Genomic DNA, 23,537 nt, shown 5'->3' on the forward strand with positions numbered 1-23,537 from the left:
CCTCGCATGTCCGGCTTAGGAGCTTGGACTCCACTTAAACTGGATCCCTCTCCACCGGATACCCGCAAACTATTCTCTTTAGTTAAAGCCCAAATTACGTAGCCCTGGTACAAGCCCTCTTCAGTGTGCTGTTCCTTGTTAGCTTGTTCAATCAGTTGAAATTGTATTTCTTTTAGGCAATCAGTGTCTGTGCCCCAAGGGACCATCAATTCCATGAGGGCAGGGCAGTAGGATACTCTGTTCCCTCCCTGTTACACCCTCAAGGCTGGAAGAGCATCCAACACGCTCTGGCCGCATAAAAATGAACACAAAAGAGTGAACAAACATGTGAAACACGCATCTGAGGGTGTCAAGGAGCCACCCACAGGATTAGAACTGGGAGGAAACTCTGGGGGAAGCTAATGCGGTGCCCTAGAGAGACGTGATGCCAGCCCCTCGAGGGCAAGGGCAGGGAGAGGGGAGGGGAGGGAACAGATAAAAGAGGTGATGAAGGTAAGGAATGAACAGGTCTCAGTAGGCCTCAGGGTGCAGGCAAAGGAGAACCCAAGCCCCCCCCCTCCCCCGGGCAGCGGCTGCGCCAGCTGGCAGGGCTCCCCAGGCTCTGACCCTGCCACTTGCCTACATGTGGGCAGTGAATGACTTTTCCCACAGGTGCTGGCCTTCCCTTCCCTCCCAGGGCAGACAGCTGGCAGGACCTCAGAACCTCAGGTCCCCAGAGAGGAAGGAGGAACTGAGCTGCCCCTGCCATGGGCAGCCAACTGGGAAGCGGCATGGGGCCCTGCCTTGGGTCACCTGTCACAGAGACCAGGCAGGCTCGGGACTGCTTGAGAGCACCCAGTGGGTCTGCCCCCAGCCACTGGTGACTGTGGCAGGGGTGCCCAGCCCCGTGGGGTCAGCTTGGTGCAGGAACAGTGTTCCTAAATCCACTGAGATTCCCCCCATTTACAGGGCAGCAAACTGAGGCCTTCAGAAGGAGAGAGCAGTTGCATAGTAGGAGGTGGTGCCTAAAATTAAGGCCTCCTCCTCCATTCACCCCAACTAAGCCCCTTACTTTCAGGGCCTCTGTTGCCTCGGCTGTAGAATGGGAATAAAAAAGGCGCTCTAGGAGCTACGATTTGATGGTTACCATTTTCTCTCAAGACACCTTTTGAACCAACACCACCTATTTCTCCTCTGATATTCAGCTCTCTCACGCCCTCAACACCTCTTCCAGAGATTGTATCCCCCGAGAGGTGTTTGTTCAGCTTATTTCTCATTATCTTAGATATTGTCACCTCTTGGATGACTCCTTATCCACTTTGAAAAAGGGGTTTAGATGCTGTGCTCCTTCAGGGTGACTCTTGCTTGAATTAAAGGTGAGTCCTTTCTCTAGGTTGCAGTTTCCAAAATTTCCTGTGGGATCCCAGATTCGAAAACGACCTTAGAAGTACATCGCTTAAGTCACCCCTCATCTGATGCTTGGCTTCTGTCCATGTCTACTCAGTCACTATGTCATCCAAGTAAGGCAGGGGTCATGCCCCACCAGCAACGGCCTATCCTACTTCCCAGAGATTCTAACCTTTAGAAAGCTTTTCCTCATATTGAGCAAATCTGCCTCAGTGGGTCCCTTGAGATCAGGGGTGACCACGACCTGCCCTTGGCATTTAGAACAGAGCCTGGTGACCTGGAAATAACAAGAATCGCTTCTTGCCTAAATGAACTATAACCCTCCCCTTTCTTTCCAGCTCTGCCCTCCCAGGTGACTGTTGACCAGATGAAACACCACTGACCACTCAGGTGAGAAGTTTTCCCAGATTCCTTGACCAGTCTGTAGCTGGAGCCAGGAGAGCATAGACAATGGGAACCACAGATTATCTGAAAGTGTCTCACTAAATCTTTGTCAAAAATGACAATCAGGGCTTCCCTGGTGGCACAGTGGTTGAGAGTCCACCGGCCGATGCAGGGGACACGGGTTCGTGCCCTGGTCCAGGAAGATCCCACATGCCACGGAGCGGCTGGGTCCGTGAGCCATGGCCGCTGAGCCTGCGCGTCCGGAGCCTGTGCTCCGCAACGGGAGAGGCCACAGCAGTGAGAGGCCCGCGTACTCCACCGAAAAAAAAAAAAAAAAGACAAGTCACAGAAAGGCTTGGCTGCTATTAGGATGGGTGGTGAAACCAGACAACTACACAATCCAAACCCTTTCCTAACGAGGATGGAAATGTCCTCATTAGGAATATAGAGCCAGGAAAGGGTGGTGCCCAAGGCCCAGCTAACCCACCAGATGGACCACAGGCCTCTGAACCATCACGACCAACCTCTCTCAGGGGATGTCCAGTGGCTAGACGCACCTGCCGGGGCCCCAGTGACAAAAGATGGCCCAGTCCAAGGGCTTATCCAAGGGACTGTTTACAGAACTATGGACAGGGTTAAGGGAATCCACTAGGAGTACTAAATCACCAGGGATGTAGCAGCAGCTGGGAGCTCTAACTTCCCTGGAATCTGAAGCTTGGAAGGAGGAAGCTGTCATGAGAGTCTGGAAGGAGCTGGGGCCAGGGGAGGAGCTGCTTGAGAGGGGCTGCAGCTGTCAGGAGAGAAATGCAGCCATCACCCGACCACAGCACGGAAGGGAGGGAGCCTGGGGAAGAAATACCCCGACCTCTCCCTCCTCCCACCTCCTTCCCATTGACCGAACCCAACCAGAAGGCCGAGGGCAAGTAGTGCAGGGAGGCTGTCCATAGAGACAGCTTACGGGGCACGGAGCAGGGAGGAGAAGGCAGCAGAGATCCGGATGTTATCCAGCTCACCACTAGCTTCCAATGTCTCATCCTTTCATCCAGCAAATGTTTAGTGATCACCTAGTACCTGTCAGGCACTGTCCTAAGCTCTGGTGACACATAAATGATTGTACAGACCTTGACCCTGCCACCAAAGCAAGGTCTAAACAAATAATCACTGAAATATAATTACCGATTGGGATACATTCCGTGGAAGAAAAAACTAAGGAACGTGATAAGAGATGTAAAGGAAGGTCTGGTTTCTCCACGGGCACTGGAGAAGGCTTCTTTGAAGGTGTCACATTTAAGCTGAGCCCTGAGCGATAACTTCAGTTTAGGCAGGGAAAGACTGAGGGCAGTGCGTTCCAGGAAGAATAAACAGAGTATGCAAAGACTCCAAGATGGGCACTTTCAACAGACCACACACAGCCCGTGTGCCTGGAGTTCAATGAGTGAGACTCAAGGGGAAGGAGGGGAGAGAGGCATGGTTCAGGTAACGCTGCACCCTGGTGAGGAGTTTGGATGTTTTCCCAGGAGTGGTGGACAGCCACCGGCCCCGTGTCATGGGTCCCGGGCTTCCATTCAGCCTCATACCACCATTCCAGGCTCCTCAGTAGGGTCCTGATGAGCATGAGTGTCAGGCCTTGGACTAACCTCCTTCCTCAGCTGCAGGACACCTCCAGGAGCTGTGGGGTGGCAACATTGGGCTTTGGGGTCATTGAGGTATAGGTGACCCCACTCAGGTTCATTATCACTTTACCAGTTCCACAAAGCTTGACTTTTCTTAAGCCCACTTGAGATAAGGAAGTTCATTCCTGGGCTTCCCTCAGCACCACCCTGCTCACCTCCAGCCTCAGAGTTCTCAGAAGGGAAGTTCACACAAAAAAGAAGCCATTTTCTACACTTGAAACCCTCCGGAAATTGCTGGCAACCTTAGTGCTTCTGGGATTGATTGAAGGGCAGGAGTAGAATACGGAGCAACTGGAACACTCACCCAGCTGCCAACAGGAGTTCATGCAGGTGCAGTCGCTGTGGGAAAGTGCTTGGCAGCAGCTCCTAAAGTTAAGCACGCACACACCCCAGGACCCGGCAATGCTACCTCTGGGGACAAACCTGAGAGAAACGAGTGCAGGTCTAACAAAAGACAGGTACTAGACTAGAAAGTTCCCAGCAGCATCGTCCATAACAGTCCCAAACTAGAAAGAACCCGAGTGTCCACCAAGGCAGAATGGATACACCGACTGTGATAGATTCACACAGAAATGTACCATATAACACAGCGATAAAGAGGAACCAACTACTGATACATGGAACAACATGGACGAATCTCAAAACCGTGTTGTGTGAAAGAAGCAAGACTCTAACCAGCACATACTGTATAATTCCACTTATATGCAATCCCAGAAGAGACCAGACTAATCTATGGTGATGGAAGTCGGAGCATGGTTGTGCGGGTGGTGGTACAGGGATCATCAGAGATACTTCTGGCTGCTAGAAATGCTTTTCGATCTGGGGCGTATACACAGGAGTATACATTTGTCAAAACTCATTAAACTGTACTCAAGTTTTCAACTTAAGATTTATACACTTTCGAGCATCTAAATCATATGTCAATTTTAAAAACAGCTGGGCAGCACCTGGCTTTCACCCCTCAGCCCTGAAGGAAAGCAAACACTTCCATCTTTCTTATCCCCGGGTCATAAACTATATTGTTTCCCAACAAAGCTGTATCTGAGCAGTGTTTATTTGACTCTTTTGAGTGCCTCCACCAGCAGGGTTTTTACAACTCTGTCCAGCATCTTTGGAAGGATGCTCTCCACCCACCTCACCCCCACAGTAACCAAGGGCTGTCTTCATAAACAGATGCTTCGGACTGCCCACTCCTGCACGGCTCTGCCAGTGTCTGCAGGGCAATGAGATGAGTTTGGGCTTCCTGTTTCCAAGAGGATTTTGAGTGGGTGGCACTACAGCTTGGAGCTTCCCTCTTATCACCTGGGGAACACGATCTTTTGGCAACTGTACCTGTAAATTCAGATTAACAGAGCCCTTTGCCATCCTATAAAGTCAGTTTCCCTTTCCTCAAATCTCACTTTATAAACAGCCCTGCTCCCCAGCTGAGCTGGCTTTATGTATTTATGATAACCTAGGTTCAAACCTGGCATGTACAGAGCCCTATCTATCCCCCACCCCAGTCCTCTTCTGAGGAATCCAAAGGATAAAGTCTGGTTATAAAAGGCCATGGCCAACCTGCTGGGCTGCAGGTGGAAGCTCTGGGGCCACACAGTAAGTCACAGCCCCATGCGGGCAGGGAGCCGGGTAGGGGTAGGGCTGCCAGGGGGACGTGGCCCAGAACAGGGGAGCACAGCAGTGCAAAGACCCTGAGTGCAGGGTCCGAGAGAGGCGCTGCCCAACTCCCTGTGTGCAGGGAGGCCTCAGCCTCAGGGTCCCCACCTCGAGGGAGGGCCCCATGTGTGCTGAGGGCCGCCTGCCCTGTCCGCCAGCCTCGTGCCTGTGCATCTGGTGTCCGTGCGTGTCTCTGTCTTCATCCCCGAAGATGCTGCCCTCTTGGACAATCAGCCTTCTCCTGCTGGCCACAGTCAGAGGTGAGGATGCTGTCACCATCCCTTTGGTGACCGTGCCTGGGCTGGCCTTTGGGTGAGACAGACAGAGGCATCCTCATCCCCTTCTCCCTAGTTAATAGCATTATCATTATTGCATGAAACAGCAATCGCTACCAGTCGGGGAGTGATGACTCTGTGGTAGAGACAGGGCACCGTGCTCAACAAGGATGATCCCAGCATTGTCCAGCTTGGTTCCCGTCCTCCTACAAAGGCTCCAGTGGCTGGAGCAGGCGGCGGAGGTGGCAGGCAGCTGGGCCAGGTGGAGAGTGGGACGTTCTTGTCAGGCCCCCAATACCTTCAGTTCCTAGGCATGGACAAGTGCACGTCTGCAGACTAAAATCTTGTGGACGTGTCCCTCTGTGAACTCCCGTCCTGCCCGGCCTCCTGCCCAGAGGAGATGCAGACACCCACGTTCTACTTGTCCTGAAACCTCCCTTGTTACCAAAGCCCCCTTGAGCCCGAATCTGCTTATGCCCATCCCCCCACCTCCTCACACGTGTACCTCGCAGGTGTACCTCACAGGTGCTCTCTTTCCCACACTGCCGGGTCTTCTCACCTCCTCTCCCATCAGTCAGAACCCCTCACTGCCTGGCTCGGGCCCCCAAACCCTGCTGAGCACAGTCTCCCCAAGAACAGACGTGGTCTCCTCCAGTCCCTGCAAGGGCTTTCTTCTGCATCCGGACCCTTTCCCCTTGTCTCCTCAGCTTGCCGCCAGCCCCCTCTTGCCTTTCTGGAATTCCAGCCAGCCTTGCCGCCAGACCCGGCCCCCGACAGAAGAGCCCGGGTGGGGTCTGGCTGCTCCTCAGGCCTTTCCAACCCCTCTTGGTCTCCTTCGCTGATCTGCTGCTTCCTCCTGCCCCAGACACAGGCGTTCCCAAAGGTCACTCCAGGCGCCCTCCTCATGTGTCTGTTCCTCAGGACTGCCCCCTTGTCCAGTCCCCAGCAGCACAGCCCCAGTCCTCCCAAGTTCCAGGCAGCTCCACCAGGGCCTCCCACCATGCCTCAAACTCACTTGTCCCCCACCAGGCTTGGACAGCACCCCCTCGCCCCATCTCCCCGCCTCTTCCTTAACTTCCTCTGCCATCAGGTCAGAACGCCTCTCCCCTCTCCAGGACCACAGCCCTGCCCCCAGGCTCCCCCACCTCTGAGCCACTTACACATGGCTCCCACCCCAGTCACCGGCTCAGCACCCCCAGCACCTCCCCACTACCCACCTAAGGCCCAGGTATCTTAACCTGGCATCGAAGCCCCTGCGCTTTCCATCTGAAACCAAGGTTGCTTTAGCCTCCTGTGGCCTTTCCTGTGGGATGGTTCCCTCTTCCCAGAATGAATTCAATGCTGTCATTATTCCTTCCCAGTTAGATTTCCTCTCTTTCAGGGCCGGGTTTCAATCTGATTTGTCTCTATGGCTCCCCAGTTCCTACTTTTATTCCCAGTTAAGCTTCTAGGGTTCAAATCGTGGCTCCACCACTGGCTGTGGCCTTGGGTAGCTGACTTTTTGTCTCCGTGCCTTGGGCTCTTCTTCTGTCAAATAAAGGTAATATTCCTTCCTTCCTCATGGGCTGTTTGGAGGCCAATACTGGTAAAACACTAGTGTGGTATCTGGCACATAGTAAACAACAAGTATTAACTATTACCAGTTTTTGAATGAATGACTAATAATTGGCTCCATCAGTTGAGGAAGCCTAAGAGAGGAAATCCATTGTAATCCTCTGGATTTGAAATTATGTCACCCCTGGTTATACTGGGGGTGACATAATTGTGAAAATATGTCATGGACTAGAGAAAGGACCCTCAGATTTAGATGGGGTTATTTAGGTCATCAATTGCATGTACTGAGCCCCTACTATACACAGTATGATGCAAAAATAAATTCTCCCTGTTCTTAAGACATTTACCTTTTCAAAGAACAACAGGGAAATCTGAAATGGCAGAGAATAATTTGGAAAAAACAAAGATGCATAGAAGGATGACGTGAAGACATGTGGACTGGACAGATGCCCAGGAATGCCTACTGTGTGCACGGCCTGTGCTGGATGTAAGAGAGACCTCAAGACTCATCGAGTAGCATCTCTGTGCTACGACATTCGTAGACACTCGATAAATACCTGATGGTTGATGAGTGGATGTAAAGGGCCATCTGGGAGTTTCCTGCAAGAGGTAGTTTTAAGGCTGAATGTTCCCAGGAATTCTCAGTGATTCCCCAACCTGCCTGATGAACAGGGGCACTTATTAAATATGCTGTTTCTCGGGCCCCACCCCAGACCCTCTGAATCAGAATCTCTGAGGGAGGGGCCTGGGAGTGTGAATATGCTCATTCACCCTCAGCCCCCAGGTGGTTCTTATCACCACGGAAGTCTGAGGAACACTGACAGCAAAGATAAAGATGAGCATTGGCCTTCACCAGCCCTGAGCTGTACCCTGAAGAGTCCTCCCGAGTAGCTGAGATGACATTGCTCCTTCTCAGAACCTCACAAGTGTCCTGTTTGTTCCTCTTCCTGACCCAGGAAAGGAGATCTGCTACAAACTTTTCAGCTGCTTTTCCGATGAAAAACCATGGACCAGGATCTTTCAGCGGCCTTTAAAGTTATTTCCCTGGTCTCCCAAGGACATTGACACCCACTTTCTTCTGTATACAAATGAGAATCCAAATAACTACCAAGTAAGAGGGGCATAGAATGACCGCATGGTGGGGGATTTGGGCGCCCACACTGGAGCCTTCACATGGTTGTCTGAGGAATAATTCACTGTCTTGGAACTTTTCACATGACGCTCCCTCACCAGTGTTAGACTTAGAGTCATCTTAGCTCTCGGGATCATAAATCCCTTCGAGTATCTGATGAAATCTATGGGCGCCAAACCCGGAAACGGACACATTCACACACTTGTGCACAGAACTGCAGGGCTTCCCAGGATTAGAACCCTGTTTGGGGAGGAAGCGGGTGTGAGCAGCTCTTATGGAGAAACCCAGACCTATGTATCCCTGAGAGGGTCTGGCTTCTTTCCGAGCCAGGCAGTGGAGGGAGCGTAGCCCCTAAGAGGGTAGGGATCGGGGGATGTAAATCCTTCCTCAGGAGCTAGAAGGGGAACAGGGGACATTTAATGACAAAGGAGAAATTTGGGGACCCTTGGAGCAATCTTCAGTTCCCAGAAGGCCTGCCAGGTGGAGGCCATCAGGCTTCCTCCAGGTGCTCAGAAGTGAACAGGAAGAACTTGCTCAGAACTCAAGCAGCTCACAGCCCTGACCCCAAACCAAGTTTGAGGGAGCAGGGTGTCTGTCTATAAGGTCCCCGAGGTCACCTACTGTCGGATTCTAGGTGACAAACTACCCACCCAGAGTCCCCATTTAAAAAAATAATTTTTAAAAATAAAATATATTTTATGCAAAAAAAAAAAAAAAAAAAAGTCCTGAGAAGGGACTCATAGGCTTCCCCAGATGGCCAAAGAGGTCCTGGCACAGAAAAGCTGAGGAACCCCTGGGCCAGAAGCATCAGGCATGAGGGGAGATGCACCTCAACGGAGCAGGAAGGGTTAAATGCATAAAATAAAAAACATTGGATTAAAAAGGACACTAATTATACTGGAAAACAGTTATCAGAACATTTACAAAGATAAATATGGGATATAGTAATACGTGTGCTGCTTTATTATCTCACTAAATAACAAGGTCTGGGGCCGCTCTAATAACTTCTGTAACTTTAAATAGTAATGGGTACCGATGATATCTTTAAGTACCTGTAACAACTGTAATATAAACAGAAAACATCTGCCACCTCTACTGGTGACAGTGTATCGCTAAGTCTGCTATGTTTTTTGCTCAATTTCACAATTAACAAAAACGCTACATTTCAGTATAGAAAAATCAATAAACTTGGACGTTCTGAATTCTATCCTCCAACCCTAAGTCAGGAACTCCTGTTCTAGCCTCAGCCAACTTCTTGGGAGTTGAATCTGTCACCTTGGTCTTACGGGAATGGGCTCTAATGGGTCTGTGGCTTGGAAAGGCCAACATTCAAATTCATCTTTTCTAATTTAACCAGTGGATCAATGTCACTGACCTAGCCACCATCGAGGCTTCAAACTTCCAGCTGGACCGCAAGACGCGCTTCGTCATCCACGGCTTCCTAGACAAGGGGGAGGAGGACTGGATAATTGACCTGTGCAAGGTAGGCATTCACCCTCCTCACCTGGTGAGAGCAGCGCCCAGCACATGGAGGCAAACGCCGCATCCCCTGAGGCTGGGAAAGGATAACTTCCCAGGAGAGACGGGTCCATCCTAAAACCACTGAGGAAAACTCGGGTTCTCATGGGTACCCAATGTCAAGGTCTCCCAACCCACGAAACTCTAGTCAAACATCTCCTTATGAGGCTGAAAAGACCCAGAGTCCAATCAGAAAGTCCCAGAGGTGGAGACAACAGCAAATTACCTGGCGTTTGTCTCTGATGGTTTATCTAAAACCCTTGTATGTCATAAAAAATACTTTACCCCCCGCAGCACTACTATCCAAAAGCATTTGCTGTGATGATGGAAATGCTCCATAGCTGCACTACCCGGATCAGGAGCCACTGGCCACCTGTGTTTACTGACCACTTGACTTGTGGCCAATGTGACCAAAGAACTGAATTTTAAATTTTATTTCATTTTAATTAACTGTAAAGTGCCACATGTGGCTCGTGGCCACAGTATTGGACAGTGCAGCTCTATAGTGATCATGAATATTAGTAATGAATTATTATTCATACCACCCATTTCCTGAGCACTTACTGTGAGTCTGGCATTGTGCTAATCATTCCACAGTCCTTGTCCCGTTTAACCCTCCCAGCTACGCTGTGAGGCAGGCACAGTTATGGTTCTCATTTTATAGATGAAGAAATTGAGGCAAAGAAAACTTCAGTACTTGCCCAAAGTTGAATCCAGAGGTGGAATGCGAAACGAGGTCTTCTGTCCACAAGACACCACAATCCCGTGTGTCTACAGCTTTAGCCTGTAGGAGGTGCCCACGGCACGGCTCTTAGAGGCTTAAGCTGCACTGGGATAAGACCTCGAGCAGCTTCTGTCGGAGCGCACTTTGTTCCTCTTGGTCTGGGGTTTCACACGTGCCCCCTGAGTTCCAGAGGGAGGCTACGCGGACCTGGAAACTGGAGAGCCGAGGGTATGTGGTCCACCATGATGTCTTGACCCCCCAGCCAACCACTCCCAACTTCAAAATGCAGTCCAGGACCTCCCCAAATGAACAAAGGATATAGTGTAGCCCTTTCTGATGTTTCTTCCCTCCAGCCCCCAAGGGACCAGTATCTGTGCTTGGGTCACACTACATGATACAAAAGATGCAAGTATCCAAGAGAGTTGTCTCCTACCTCGGTCTAAATTTCATCTTATTAAACTTGTCCCTCAATACTTTATATCTCCCATCAAAGCATTTTTGGGAACATAAAAGCAGCCTCTCTGTGGCTTCAACTATCTAGTATAAGGGTCTGCAAACTTTCCTGTAGAAGAGCAGGTAATAAATATTGTAGCATTTGTGGGTCATATGGTTTCAGCTCATATGGCTTCTGTTGTAGCTACGAGGCAGAGGTGAACAATATGTAAACAAATGGGTGTGGCTGTTTGCAATAAAACTTCATAAAAGCAGTTAGCAAACTACTACCCGAGTGGATTTGGCACTCGGGTAGTAGTTTGCTAACCCCTGACCTCATAAGTCATCTTTCTGACCTGGTTGTGTCAATGACCATCTGTAAAACCTTAGACAAGTCACTCTGTTCCAGGCCTCAGTTTCCACATCTGCTAAGTGGGAGTAAGTATACCCAGTTCACAGCACTGTGGTATGGATCAGGACGAGTGTGAGGAATGTTAAAGTTCTGACACAAGCTAGATGCTTGACGGTTGTGAATGCCTATCTGTGGAGTGTGCAACCCGTGGCTGTTAATAAACTGGTTTCTCCCTCATGTTTGTCTTTCCCAGAAAATGTTTAAAGTGGAGAAGGTGAACTGCATGTGTGTGGACTGGAAGCGTGGGGCCAGGACAGGATACACCCAAGCTGTCCACAACACTCGGGTCGTGGGAGCGGAGATAGCTTACTTAATACAAGGGCTGTCGGTAAACCCCTGCCTGGGCCACATCCTGTGGGTAGGGGGCAGGGAGAGGGGCAGGCCAGCACTCCGTGGCACCCAGGGGCAGCCTGGGGACCCATGGGTAGAGGCAGAGCCTGAAAGCCAGGAGCCCAAGAAGGGCCTTTGCTACATGAAGCTGCAAACTTCCTCCCTCCGGGGTTGTCCTGAAGATCCCTAGCTGTGGGGCCTGAGGCAGACTAACCTCTTCAAGCCTCAGTTTCCCCTTTTGAAATAAGCCTTCCTTGCAGGCTGTTCTGGGAATTGTAGAGCAGGCTGGGCTGCCCTGAAGTTCTCAGCCCAGATGAGTCTTCGCTCTCAGGGAAGGTCCCTTACAGCCTCCAGGAAGGTCGAATCAGGAGAACCCCAGAGCCGGGCCCATTACCACGTTCTGCACTGGCCCAGCCCCTGCAGGGGACGAGGGGAAGGAGGTCTGCGGTGGGCTGCGTGTGGGAGCCGGCAGAGCACTGCCAGTCCCGGCCGAGGCAGCCTGCAGGTGACGTGCTGGCCGCTGGTCAGCACCGTTACCCCGCGCGCCAGCCGGACCCCGGGACCTGCAGACTGTGGCCAGCCAGGGGCCGGGTCGCGCTGTCCTAGGCGGCGGCCTGGAGCCGGGGGTCGTTCCTCCCGAGTTTCCAGCCTCGGTCCTGCCCCGATCCCCGCTCCCCGGGAGCCGGCGCGTCCCCACCCGGTGCTCTGGGACCTGACGCTCCTTCCCTCCGCAGACCCAGCTGGGCTATGGCCCCGAGAACGTGCACCTCATCGGCCACAGCCTGGGCGCGCACACGGCCGCTGAGGCAGGCAGGAGGCTGGGGGGCCGCGTGGGCAGGATCACAGGTAGGGGCGCTGGGCCGGGGTTGGGGGCGGGCGCCGGCCCAGCCAGGGAAGCAGGCGGTAGAAGGAGAGACCCGCGCACTTCCCATGGCCAAGGGCGCCCCTTCCGGTCCTCCTGGAACTGGTTTTAGTTGGTGCAGGGGACTTAAAAAATAATCGTTCATATATTTTCATGTGTACTCGAAAATACACGATTGTAAGCAAAAATACATTTGTAAAAAATGAAAAATATAACACATTAAACTCATGACTTCAGGGTTATTACTGCTAGAGTATGGCAAAGTTTTTAAAAAAGTGAGCTGATTTTTGAAAAAAATCAATTCATCAGTTCCACAAATATTTATTGAATGTCTTCACTGTGCCAGGACAGGCAGAAAATGAAAGTGACTAGCTGGGACCTGCCATAGGAGGTGCTCAGTAAAGAATGAATGGAGGAAGGAAGGAACACTAGGCAGAATGAATACACAGACGTAGACACAGACAACCATTTGGTGCACCACATCAGTATGTAACTTAGGCAAACTCTTCAAGTCAGCATTTAATGAATGCGTCTGTTGCTCTGGGCACCAGGCTAGGCTTCGGGTGAAGGATAAAGGGTATTTTTCAGTTTGCAATGTCCTTTCTCTTAGATCTTTCCATGGGATTTTCACAGTAACCCTGCCAGGGGAGTTACTGTTGTTATCCCCACTTTCCAGGTGCAAGGAGGACAGGCTCCTGGCCTTGAGCAGCCAGCACTAGATGTAGGTCACTGAGTCCTGAGTGCCCTGCTCCTTCCACCTCCTGCTTGTCTTTGAAGATGAACTGGGCACAGCCCCTGCCTCAGGAAATCCACAGTCTAGTGCAGGAGGCAGACAGCTAAGTAGACAAATAAAAGCCAAAGCAGAATTAACGAATGCAAAAGAATCCTATGCAATGAGGAGGGAATGACCCAAGAAAGGAGAGGCTACACTTTCCATGAAGAGGTTGTGTTTGAGGGGGTCTTGGAGGGGAGAGAGATTCGGGGAGAGTGCGAGGGAGCGAGCAGCAGGCCGGGGGCCATGACCGCAGACGCAGGGGAATGGGCCGTGCAGGGCTCGGAGACTGTGGAGGAGCTGGGCCGGGCCCAGGAGCTCAGTCTTGGAGGGCAGTGGCCAAACAGAACGTGTGTGAGGGAAGAAAGGAAAAGGGGGACAAGGGGAGCAAGGGCACCATCCCGATCTTCCATGACGCCAGGCAGTGGGGATTTCTGGATGTCCTGTGACAGGCAACGACCCCACTGGCAGCCTTTCTGTCCCAGCCTCTCTCCCAAGCAGACCAGGACCTACAGACTCAATTCTCCAAACTATGACTGCTGGGGCGTGGGGTCCTTCGCCCAGGAATCCGCATGGATTTTGTGTGTACAGGGTTTAGATCCTGGGTGGTCTTAGAGTGCGGCCTCCCTGTCCACCTCCCCCTTCTTAGGGCTGGACACGGCACAGCCATGCTTCCAGGGCACGCCAGAGGAGGTTCGGCTGGACCCATCCGATGCCATGTTTGTGGATGTGATTCACACGGATTCTGCTCCCATAATCCCTTTCCTGGGTAAGTTCCTCACCCCACCTCTCAGGGACCAGGGCTGTAACTGATGAGAGCAGGTCCAGGCATGTGCCCCCTGCCACCCTCCCCCACCTGCACACACATACCACGGGGTGGTATTCAAAATGGTTAACCAACCAGTCAAAATGGGTGTTTGGGCACCAACCAGTCAAAACGGGTGTCAGCCACAAACAAACAGTCAGTTCAGTGCCAGTGATATCAGCCTGAGGCCCCAGGTAGGACGAAAGACTTCTATAACCTGTGGAAGGCTCACTCAGTCTCCAAACCCTGCATCCTTCCCTAGCCTGTCAGTATCCAGAGTGGGATTTATTATTGATGTTTGACCTGTACTTGCAAAATGCAAAGGTAATCTTTGCATAGTTTTTTCTTCTTTTGTCAAAGCTTTGCTTACAGTTTGTTTTGTTGGAGATTAAATATAGCCCTTAACTGAATTCTTCTAAAATTAACATTCTTTTTTCAACATTTTCTTGTATAACCACTCATGAAATGTGCCAATAAAAGGTATGGTTTTGATGATCCTATCACTTATGGAGTGTTTACCATGTGCTGCATTGAACATTTTGCATACATTAGCTCATCAATCGTTGTAACAACCCTGAAAAGTGGGTATTGTTCTTACCACTTCATAGCTGAGGAAACTGAGGCTCGACAAGGTCAAGTAATTGATCAAGTAATTGTCAAGATCACAGATGTGTAAGAAGAACCAGGATGTGATCACAGGTCTATGTGCTTCAAAATCCAAACCACCTAGCCATTATGCTGTGGTTCTCAATATAACAACAAAGTTTATGTGGTCTCAGTTAACACTATAATGTAGAAACCAAAATTTTAAAATGAATAAAGTAATAAAAAGTGCACCAGCCCTGCCCTGACATGTGTCTTCTGGTGCATAATGGTAACAGGACACCGATGATGGTATCGTTGTTGTTCAGGGCCTCCTCCTTTCTTTTTTTTTTTGTGGTACGCGGCCTCTCCCGTTGCGGAGCACAGGCTCCAGACGCGCAGGCTCAGCGGCCATGGCTCACAGGCCCAGCCGCTCCGCGGCATGTGGGATCTTCCTGGACCGGGGCACGAACCCGTGTCCCCTGCGTCGGCAGGCTGACTCTCAACCACTGTGCCACCAGGGAAGCCCTCTCCTCCTTTCTTGTCTTGCCAAGTGCTCATCTGAGAACTTCCGCAGAGCCAGAGACAGGGTGGCTGCACTGTGGGGAGAAGTTGCCAAGAAGGCTCTTCCTCCCATTGGAAGGAGCTGAACGCTCTTCGTGGCCACCACCTGACTCTGGGACCACTTCCCTCCCACTCGTCTCTGCTGCCAATGTTTCAGGTTTTGGAATGAGCCAAAAGGTGGGCCACCTGGATTTCTACCCAAATGGAGGAAAGGAAATGCCTGGATGTCAGAAAAATACCCTGTCAACCATCATTGATATAAATGGAATATGGGAAGGTATGTAAATGAGGGAAGCAAGACAGCAGCCGCTCCACCTGGGGAGAAGGCAGGTGGTGTGGTCTGTGCTGGGCATTTTCACAGCAGTGGCACGAGATAGTTACTCTGATCAGCCCCATTTTACAGACGAGGAAATGGGGTCAGAAAAGTGATAAAACTTGCCCAAGGCCACCTTATATTTAAGCCCAATTTCTGGCTGCAAAGTCCGACCCCATGCCCAGCCTGCGCCTTCTCCCCCTTAGCAGGATGCTGAGACATGGGCTGCACTGGCACATCAGTTAGGACCCAGCTTTGCCTTTGGCCCCCATCCTTCCTTCAGTGCAGGCTCCTTGAAGATCTGCAGGGCATAAGCAAAGATTTGGAGGGTTTTGACTTTCTTGCCATTTGCTATTGTCAGGTGCTAGGGATGGAAAGGGACTGAGCTGGTAAGAAGACGATGGGGGGAAGGGGGAGGACGGACGTGCCCTGTGGGTTTGAGGGGCACGTGCATGGAGGCGGAGGCCTGGAGGTCTGGGGGACGAGCCTTGTACGTGTCTCCATTTATCTGAGAGAGCAGGCTCAGTACCCCTAATGTTAGGTGACCTAAAGTACCATCTCCATTAGCCATCCCTTGTTCTGGCCCGGGGCTATTCCTGTTGCCCCTCCCCTGAGAACAGGCGTCACTCTCCTCCCTAAAAGTGGAGGCTTTGAGTCTGTGATCGTCTCATTTTAGTCTTTATTTTTTCTGAGTGGGGAGTTCCCCGCGGCCAGGGGCTGTGGCCTGGGCGACCCGGGCTCCTCAGGACCCTGCGCAGGGCCTGGCGCAAAGCAAGCTCTGTGTGCAGCTTGTTACCTTGAGCTGAGCGGACTTCCGTGGCATTTTAATCTTGCATGTGCTTCATGTGAAAGAGCAGAGTCGATAAAACAATAGCCAACATCCACCGACAGTCGGTGGAGCTTTCCACCTCCTCTCTGCTCAGCACCAGGTAACTCGAGGGAGGGCTGCTTGGCTGATCTGATTTCTGAAAGAACACCAGAGTCACAGTGAGGGCTGCCCCCTCTCAGATGGGATGAGCAGGGCACACATAATAGGAAGGAGCCCAGGTTTAATTAGAGAGGTGACCGGTCGCTGGAACGTGCTTCTGTTGTGTGCGTGCCGAGTCACCCTGGCCGCTGAGGAACAATTACATCCGCTTGCTTCTCTAACATGGAATCCCTGGGCAGCAATTTTGGATGAAAGAGACAGTTAACTTCGAAACAGGTCCTATTGTCTGGTAATGAGTGTGGTGTGGGGTGCGTGGGACTGGGGGGCTATGGAGAGCTAATCCCCCAAGCACAAAGGGCAACATTCCTTTCCCCACGGGTGGCGGATGAAGCCCAGCAGACCCCCCAGCAGTGGTCCCCAGGTATGCCAGGGTCACTGTGGATCACTCCACTCCACGGGAAGTTTGTACCTAGTAGCTGGAGACAGGAAAAAACAATTTCCCAAACAAGAGGACTTTGGTTTAAAGAGAAAGACTGTAAATAAAATGCAGTGAAAGAGTAGCCAGAGGCCATGGTGACCTTGCTCTCCATTGCTTTTACCTTATGCCTGGAGGAGTAAGAAGGAAGAATTTCTCAGCCTGAGACCATAGACAGAAAAGCTCGGTTCACACAAAAGGTGAAGTATGATATATCTCTAACCAACGCCCCCCACTCCCCCAAGCCTTCGTTATTCATTTACGTTACATGCCTGGCCCCCGAGGATTAGACAGAGGTGCTTGTTAGACCTTCTCACTCCCTAACACTTGCCTAGCCCTGAGGGGGACCACCCCAGAAAATGGACAGTGCCGGGGAGAGGAAAACGACTCCAGCCAACCACCACTACTAAACAAGCCCCCAGCTTTTCTACTTGCCCCAAAGTATGTCAAGGTCAATGACAGAAATTGTGAATTGTGACCAAGGTGTTCAGGGGCACCAACACCCACCTGTGAAATGCAGAGATGATTCCTCGCTGGGTCAGAATGGTTCGGGCTTCAAAAGTTTAACGCATCTTGTTAGCGCCCTTGGCCTTTGCCTTCTCAGGAACCTAAGACTTTGTGGCTTGCAATCACCTAAGAAGCTACAAGTATTACTCAAGCAGTATCCTCAGCCCCGATGGCTTCCTAGACTACCCTTGTGCGTCCTACAATGAGTTTCAGGAGGTAGGTCACACCAGGGGCCCAGGGAAGTTGGTGGTGATGGTGGTGTTGTCCCTTTGGCTTGGAACAGAGCAGAGATGTAACTCTGTGGCTAATGAAAGGAGGCACTAGAAATGCTGAGGCTTACAGAGCCTTCCTCCCAGGAATAGGATGGGCAGGAGGGGGACAGCAGACTTGAACTGTGCTGGGCCTTCCCTAGATCCCCAACTTTTCATTCTGGAAAATTCCCAATGTGTGCAAGGATGCATGCATGCATGGATCAGTGGATGGGGGAGAAGGGGTAGAATGGATACATGAATGGAAGGAAGAATAGGTAGATGAGAAGATGGATGAGGGATGGATGTATGTATGGATGGATAGATAGGAGGATGGAAAGGAAAATGGGTGAGTCAAAGGCCTACGACTCACAGACAGACTGTTTTCTTTCACTAGAGTGGCTGTTTCCCTTGTCCTGCTGAAGGATGCCCCAAAATGGGGCACTATGCTGACCAGTTTCAGGGGAAAACCAGTGCTGTGGGACAAACCTTTTTCCTGAACACAGGAAGCAGTGGTAACTTTACTCGTAAGTTTCCATTTTACTCATTTAAAAATTCTTGCAAATAATTTCAGAGTATCAGCCTTATTAGGACCCTTGGTAGCAATTGACAGAAACTCACCTCCAACCAGTTTAAGCTATAATGGAAAGGCAGTAGAATGGCATTTGTCTTGGATCTCAAGTTCACCCCTTTAACCAAAAATCCTGATCAATGGAATAAAGTACAGTGATTGGCCCAGGCTGGGTCACATGTCCTCCCACCCCAGTGGCAGGAAGGATGGATCCATTAACAGAAGAGGGCAAGGCGGGGCAAAGTCACTGTAAATCAAAAAGTCTTCAGCTAAATACCTCTTCTACCAGTCCCCCTGCACACACACAAGCACGCTGCATTCCTATTGTTGTTTTGCCCAGCTTCTCATTAAAAAAGTACAAGATAGCGAATTGATCAAGATCCTTTTGTTAAAATTAATATCACACGGTAGCCAAATAGAAGAGCAATTATTTTTCAAGGGATTTTTATATTTAAAAAAAATGTATATAGCACTTCACTTACAGTATTTCATGTGATCTTCACAATATTTATCATGAAAGATCACGGTTTGTCACTCTCTATAAAGTCTTATATGTATATTCCTTTAACCCAGTCATTCCACTTCTCAGAGTGTACCTTAGGAAAATACTTGCGTGAGAAAGTGCTCAAGGATGTTCACTGCAGCACTGTTTTTAATACCAGAAGATTGGAGAGAGAAACCTGGATACCCGCCAATTGGTAAGCCACCAAATACTGTACAGAACCGCTAAAAAGAAGGCGATAGCTCTATGTGCTGAGGAGAGATCTCTAAGGCATATTTAGTGAAAAGGCAAGCGACAAAACAGCCTGCAACATGTCATGTATCAGTCAGGGTCCCAACAGGAGACAGAACTCATCCAAGTGGCTCAAATGGAGAGATTTTACTGAAGGGCCTCCTGTTAGAGGTGTGGGCAGGGTTAAAGGAACAAGCAAGATTTTCATGTTAAATTTTTACTTACCCATATTCATATTTTCCAAAATTTTATAATAAAATATTTTTCTTTGTAACAAGAAAAAAAAAAAAAAAGGCAAGGGATGCTGAGGCCCCCGGAATCTGGTGGCTGTGCAGCTCTCAGAATACAGGGAAGGAGGGAGTTTCTGCCAGACTCATGGTTCTGGAGCAAGGTGGGGGCCAGGGAGATGACACCTGCACCTCTCTCCTCTGGCCTTCTGACCTCCTGCATACACCTCGTATTGGCTAAACCCAGCTAAAAGCCAGCAGCAAGGATCCTGGGGTGGGAGGCAAACATTCTGGAACACAGGGCAGGACTGAGAAAGGGAATCATTCTGGGGTGGGGATGGGTGGAACGGATAGAGAATAACAGCACATACTACTTAAAGAAGGGAAAAGAAGCCTATATTCTTCTATATACATAGATGTGTGAGAGAAAGAGAAAGAGAAAGCCCTAGATCAGCCTATCTCAACCTCATACTACTGACATTTGGGGCTGGATAATTCGTTGTAGGCGTCTGTCCTGTGCATTGCAGTTTGTTTAACAGATCCTTGGTCTCTACCCATTAGATGCCAGTAGCTCTCCACACCCACCCCACCTCACCCCCAGTGTGATAACCAAAGAAGCCTCCAGACATTGCCAAATGTCCCCAGGGAGGCAAAATCTCCCCCTGATTGGGAACCACTGGACTTGATTAAGTATAGAGACCAAAGTGGTGACATCAGGGAAGGACCTGGGATGCAGGGCAGGTAGATGGGGTGCTGATGAAGGTTGTTTCTTTTTTTAATTTATCTGGGTTGTTTTTCTATTGAGAATATGTCCGTTGCATGTGAAAATAGCAATAAACTAAAAGAACAGTAGGTGATTTATCCAAACATTATAGCCACAAGCATATCCCTCTCCCTGTGGCCTTTCTGGGGATGGCCAGTGATGTGTACCCAGGGTACACAGGTGCAGTAACCGGCTGCCCTGCATCCATCAGGGCACATACGTTGCTGTATCGACAAGAGATTGTGCTGAAGTATAAGATTTACTTCCTCTGGAGTCCCTCACCCCCACTTAGAATCTGAATCCCAGGACCCCAAACCTTGCTTAAGGAAATCATTACTCACATTCACCCTTACCTCTCATCCGTGGGGGACATAGAGCTTGGAACAAGGCTGCGTCCACGGGGTCATTCTTTTCAACAAGAGGAGTTATTCGAATGATTGTATTTCTTTCAACAGGTTGGAGATATAGGGTATCTGTCACACTGGCTGGAAAAAAGAAAGTGAGTGGGTACATCAAGATTGCTTTGTATGGAAGTAATGGAAACTCAAAACAATATGAAATTTTCAAGTAAGTTTGATAGTAAAGTGAAATGACCATACTTTCCATAATAGATTCTTCATACCAGATTGGGTATAAACTGCTTTATAAATCTAGCCATCTGTTATACAGAACCATTGAATCCTGGAATGTCAAACCTGGAAGGAAGGCTTAGCATCTGGTTCAATCACCCCATTTTACAAACGAGAGGAGTCAGGCCCAGAGGGGGAACGGGCTATTTAAAATGAGACAAATGCTAACTCCTTTTGGATTGTCAGTCGTTGCTTCCTGACTTAGGTTTTATGAAAATCAAATTCTCCTTAGGCCAGGCACGTTTGTATGGCAACTCCCTTCCCGGCAACACACACACAGGAAGCCTGAGGCCAGCTTCTCGTTGCTGTGGTAACCTCAGCACCTGCTTCTGCTGGACATATGAGGTACTTGGTAAATGTGTGTTGGATGAATGCATAACCGTGCTGTAAAAATAGATTCTGGTTTTTGCACGAACTTTTACTTAATAATTTTCGTGTTAAGTTAAAATTCTTTGACAACTTCCTGTGCTACATATGAGGGGCTAACAAATGACCTCGGCTGACCCACAGGCATCTTCTAACATAAGACGTTGCATTAATATAGTCCTGCAGTGAACTAATAGGGCTAATACACCACCCCAAATGTTTAACTTCCCTCTAGGGACAAACTAAGACAGTGGAAATCTAGAGTCCAGTATTTTTTAAAGGTCTGTTCTTCACAAATACATTTGTGTTTTAGCAGCCCCTGGATGTGCATGAAGTCATACAACCTATTTGCAGAAAACCAGGAACAGCAGCGTTGTTTGAAGAAAAAATAAATTGCTGTCATCCTATGTATTTTTATATCCAGCTGATATAACATTTTCTGTCTATGTTTTCAGAGGATCCCTCCAACCAGATGCAAGTCATATGCATGAATTCATATATCCAGCTGATATAACATTTTCTGTCTATGTTTTCAGAGGATCCCTCCAACCAGATGCAAGTCATATGCATGACATTGATGTGGACCTCAATGTAGGAAAAGTCCAGAAGGTCAAGTTCCTCTGGAACAACAATGTGCTAAATCTCTTCCGGCCCAAACTGGGGGCTTCCCAAATTACAGTGCAAAGTGGTGAAGACAGGGCTGAGTGAGTATCTTTCATTCCATCTAAGTTTTATTTTCTATATTTAGCTATCAATGTATTCACCAATCCATCCATGCATCCAATCACCCACCTACCTACCCATCTAGGTATTCATCGACTCATCCATTCGTCCAGCCCTTTCTGCTCATCCACTTACCTATCCACTTATCCATCCAGCCATCTCTCCAGACCTGTCTCCTCACCCTTCTGGCTGTTCAACCATCCGTCCATTCATCTACCCAACTCTTCATCTCAACTCTCCATCTATCCATCCAATTTACTTTGAAAAATCATTTTCCTTAAGCCAAATTCAACTTGACAGGAGCAAGGCCTCAGTGGTAAGGCATCGATTCAAGAACCCAGGCAAATATGAAACTCTTTTACCTTAAGCAATAAGGAAGACACGTGCAGTACTTGTAGGAAATCTCTGAGTTAATTTCAGCTGGGGTGCAGGTATTAATGTAAATTGTTTTGTTTGGAGACTATGGCATGTGTTGGGATCTAGCTTATAGGGGCAAGCTCTTCTCATTCGGAGGGAATAGAATCTTACTTGGTAGGAGCTGGGAGAGTACCTAATTGTGTTTAAAATATGGAAACTCCTAACTGTGTTTAAAATACGATCCACCTTAAAAGGAGATCCTCATTGCTAAGCCCCATACCCCCTAGACTTTGAAAATCTTTGGTCTGACCACTGATTCATTCTCAGCTCATTAAAAGCCCAAGGAGGGGAGGAGGTTCTTTGAGTGGATTTGCTGGGTGAGAGTCACTTGGACTCTGCCTGGTGTAGCAAAAAGCTTTTCAGTCAGAGAGGTCCGAATCCCAGCGAGTGGGCCAAAAGCCATTTACTCATCTGAGGTCACACTTCCATGAGCAAACGAGCCTCATGCTGGAAAGGTTTTCTTCCACAGGTATAATTTTTGCAGCAGCGACATGGTGCAAGAAGACGTTTTACAAACTCTGTACCCTTGTTAAAAATGTGGTGGCCTCAGAAGACCTAAATAGACATTTCTCCAAAGAAGATATACAGATTGCCAACAAACACATGAAAGGATGCTCAACATCACTAATCATTAGAGAAATGCAAATCAAAACTACAATGAGGTATCACCTCACACCAGTCAGAATGGCCATCATCAAAAAATCTACAATAAATGCTGGAGAGGGTGTGGAGAAAAGGGAACCCTCTTGCACTGTTGGTGGGAATGTAAATTGATATAACCACTATGGAGAACAGTATGGAGGTTCCTTAAAAAACTAAAAATAGAACTACCATATGACCCAGCAATCCCACTACTGGGCATATACCCTGAGAAAACCATAATTCAAAAAGAGTCATGTACCACAATGTTCATTGCAGCTCTATTTACAATAGCCAGGACATGGAAGCAACCTAAGTGTCCGTCAACAGATGAATGGATAAAGAAGATGTGGCACATATATACAATGGAATATTACTCAGCCATAAAAAGGAACGAAACTGAGTTATTTGTAGTGAGGTGGATGGACCTAGAGACTGTCATACAGAGTGAAGTAAGTCAGAAAGAGAAAAACAAATACCGTATGCTAACACATATATATGGAATCTAAAAAAAAAAAAAAAGAAAAAGAAATGGTTATGAAGAACCTAGGGGCAAGACGGGAATAAAGACCTACTAGAGAATGGACTTGAGGATACGGGGAGGGGGAAGGGTAAGCTGGGACAAAGTGACAGAGTGGCATGGACATATATACACTACCAAACGTAAAACAGATAGCCAGTGGGAAGCAGCCGCATAGCACAGGGAGATCAGCTCGGTGCTTTGTGACCACCTAGAGGGGTGGGATAAGGAGGGTGGGAGGGAAGGAGATGCAAGAGGGAAGAGATATGGGGACATATGTATATGTATAAGTGATTCACTTTGTTATAAAGCAGAAAGTGACACACCCTTGTAAAGCAATTATACTCTAATAAAAATGTTAAAAAATAAAGGAGAAATGATAAAAAAAATGTGGTAGCCTCTTTATCTTTATGATAATAA

At 49.1% G+C, this 23,537-nt stretch overlaps 1 protein-coding gene across 1 annotated transcript; it reads left to right on the top strand.

Moving 5' to 3' along the window:
* Positions 1-5,280: 5,280 nt before the first annotated feature.
* On the top strand, positions 5,281-22,625 carry LOC111172607 (pancreatic lipase-related protein 2). Its single transcript, XM_022569516.3, is given in 12 exon segments — positions 5,281-5,356; positions 7,882-8,036; positions 9,415-9,540; positions 11,337-11,471; positions 12,208-12,319; positions 13,757-13,876; positions 15,216-15,335; positions 17,379-17,497; positions 17,927-18,056; positions 20,279-20,390; positions 21,355-21,522; positions 22,428-22,625. Coding segments are annotated over 12 exon segments (1,410 nt in total). The 5' UTR covers positions 5,281-5,307; the 3' UTR covers positions 22,492-22,625.
* The last annotated feature ends 912 nt before the right edge of the window (positions 22,626-23,537 follow it).

Source organism: Delphinapterus leucas, chromosome 16, assembly GCF_059928025.1.
Source record: "Delphinapterus leucas isolate spDelLeu-1000000601 "Yukka" chromosome 16, BTC_Dleu_Yukka2, whole genome shotgun sequence".
In the NCBI taxonomy this organism is placed as follows: domain Eukaryota; kingdom Metazoa; phylum Chordata; class Mammalia; order Artiodactyla; family Monodontidae; genus Delphinapterus; species Delphinapterus leucas.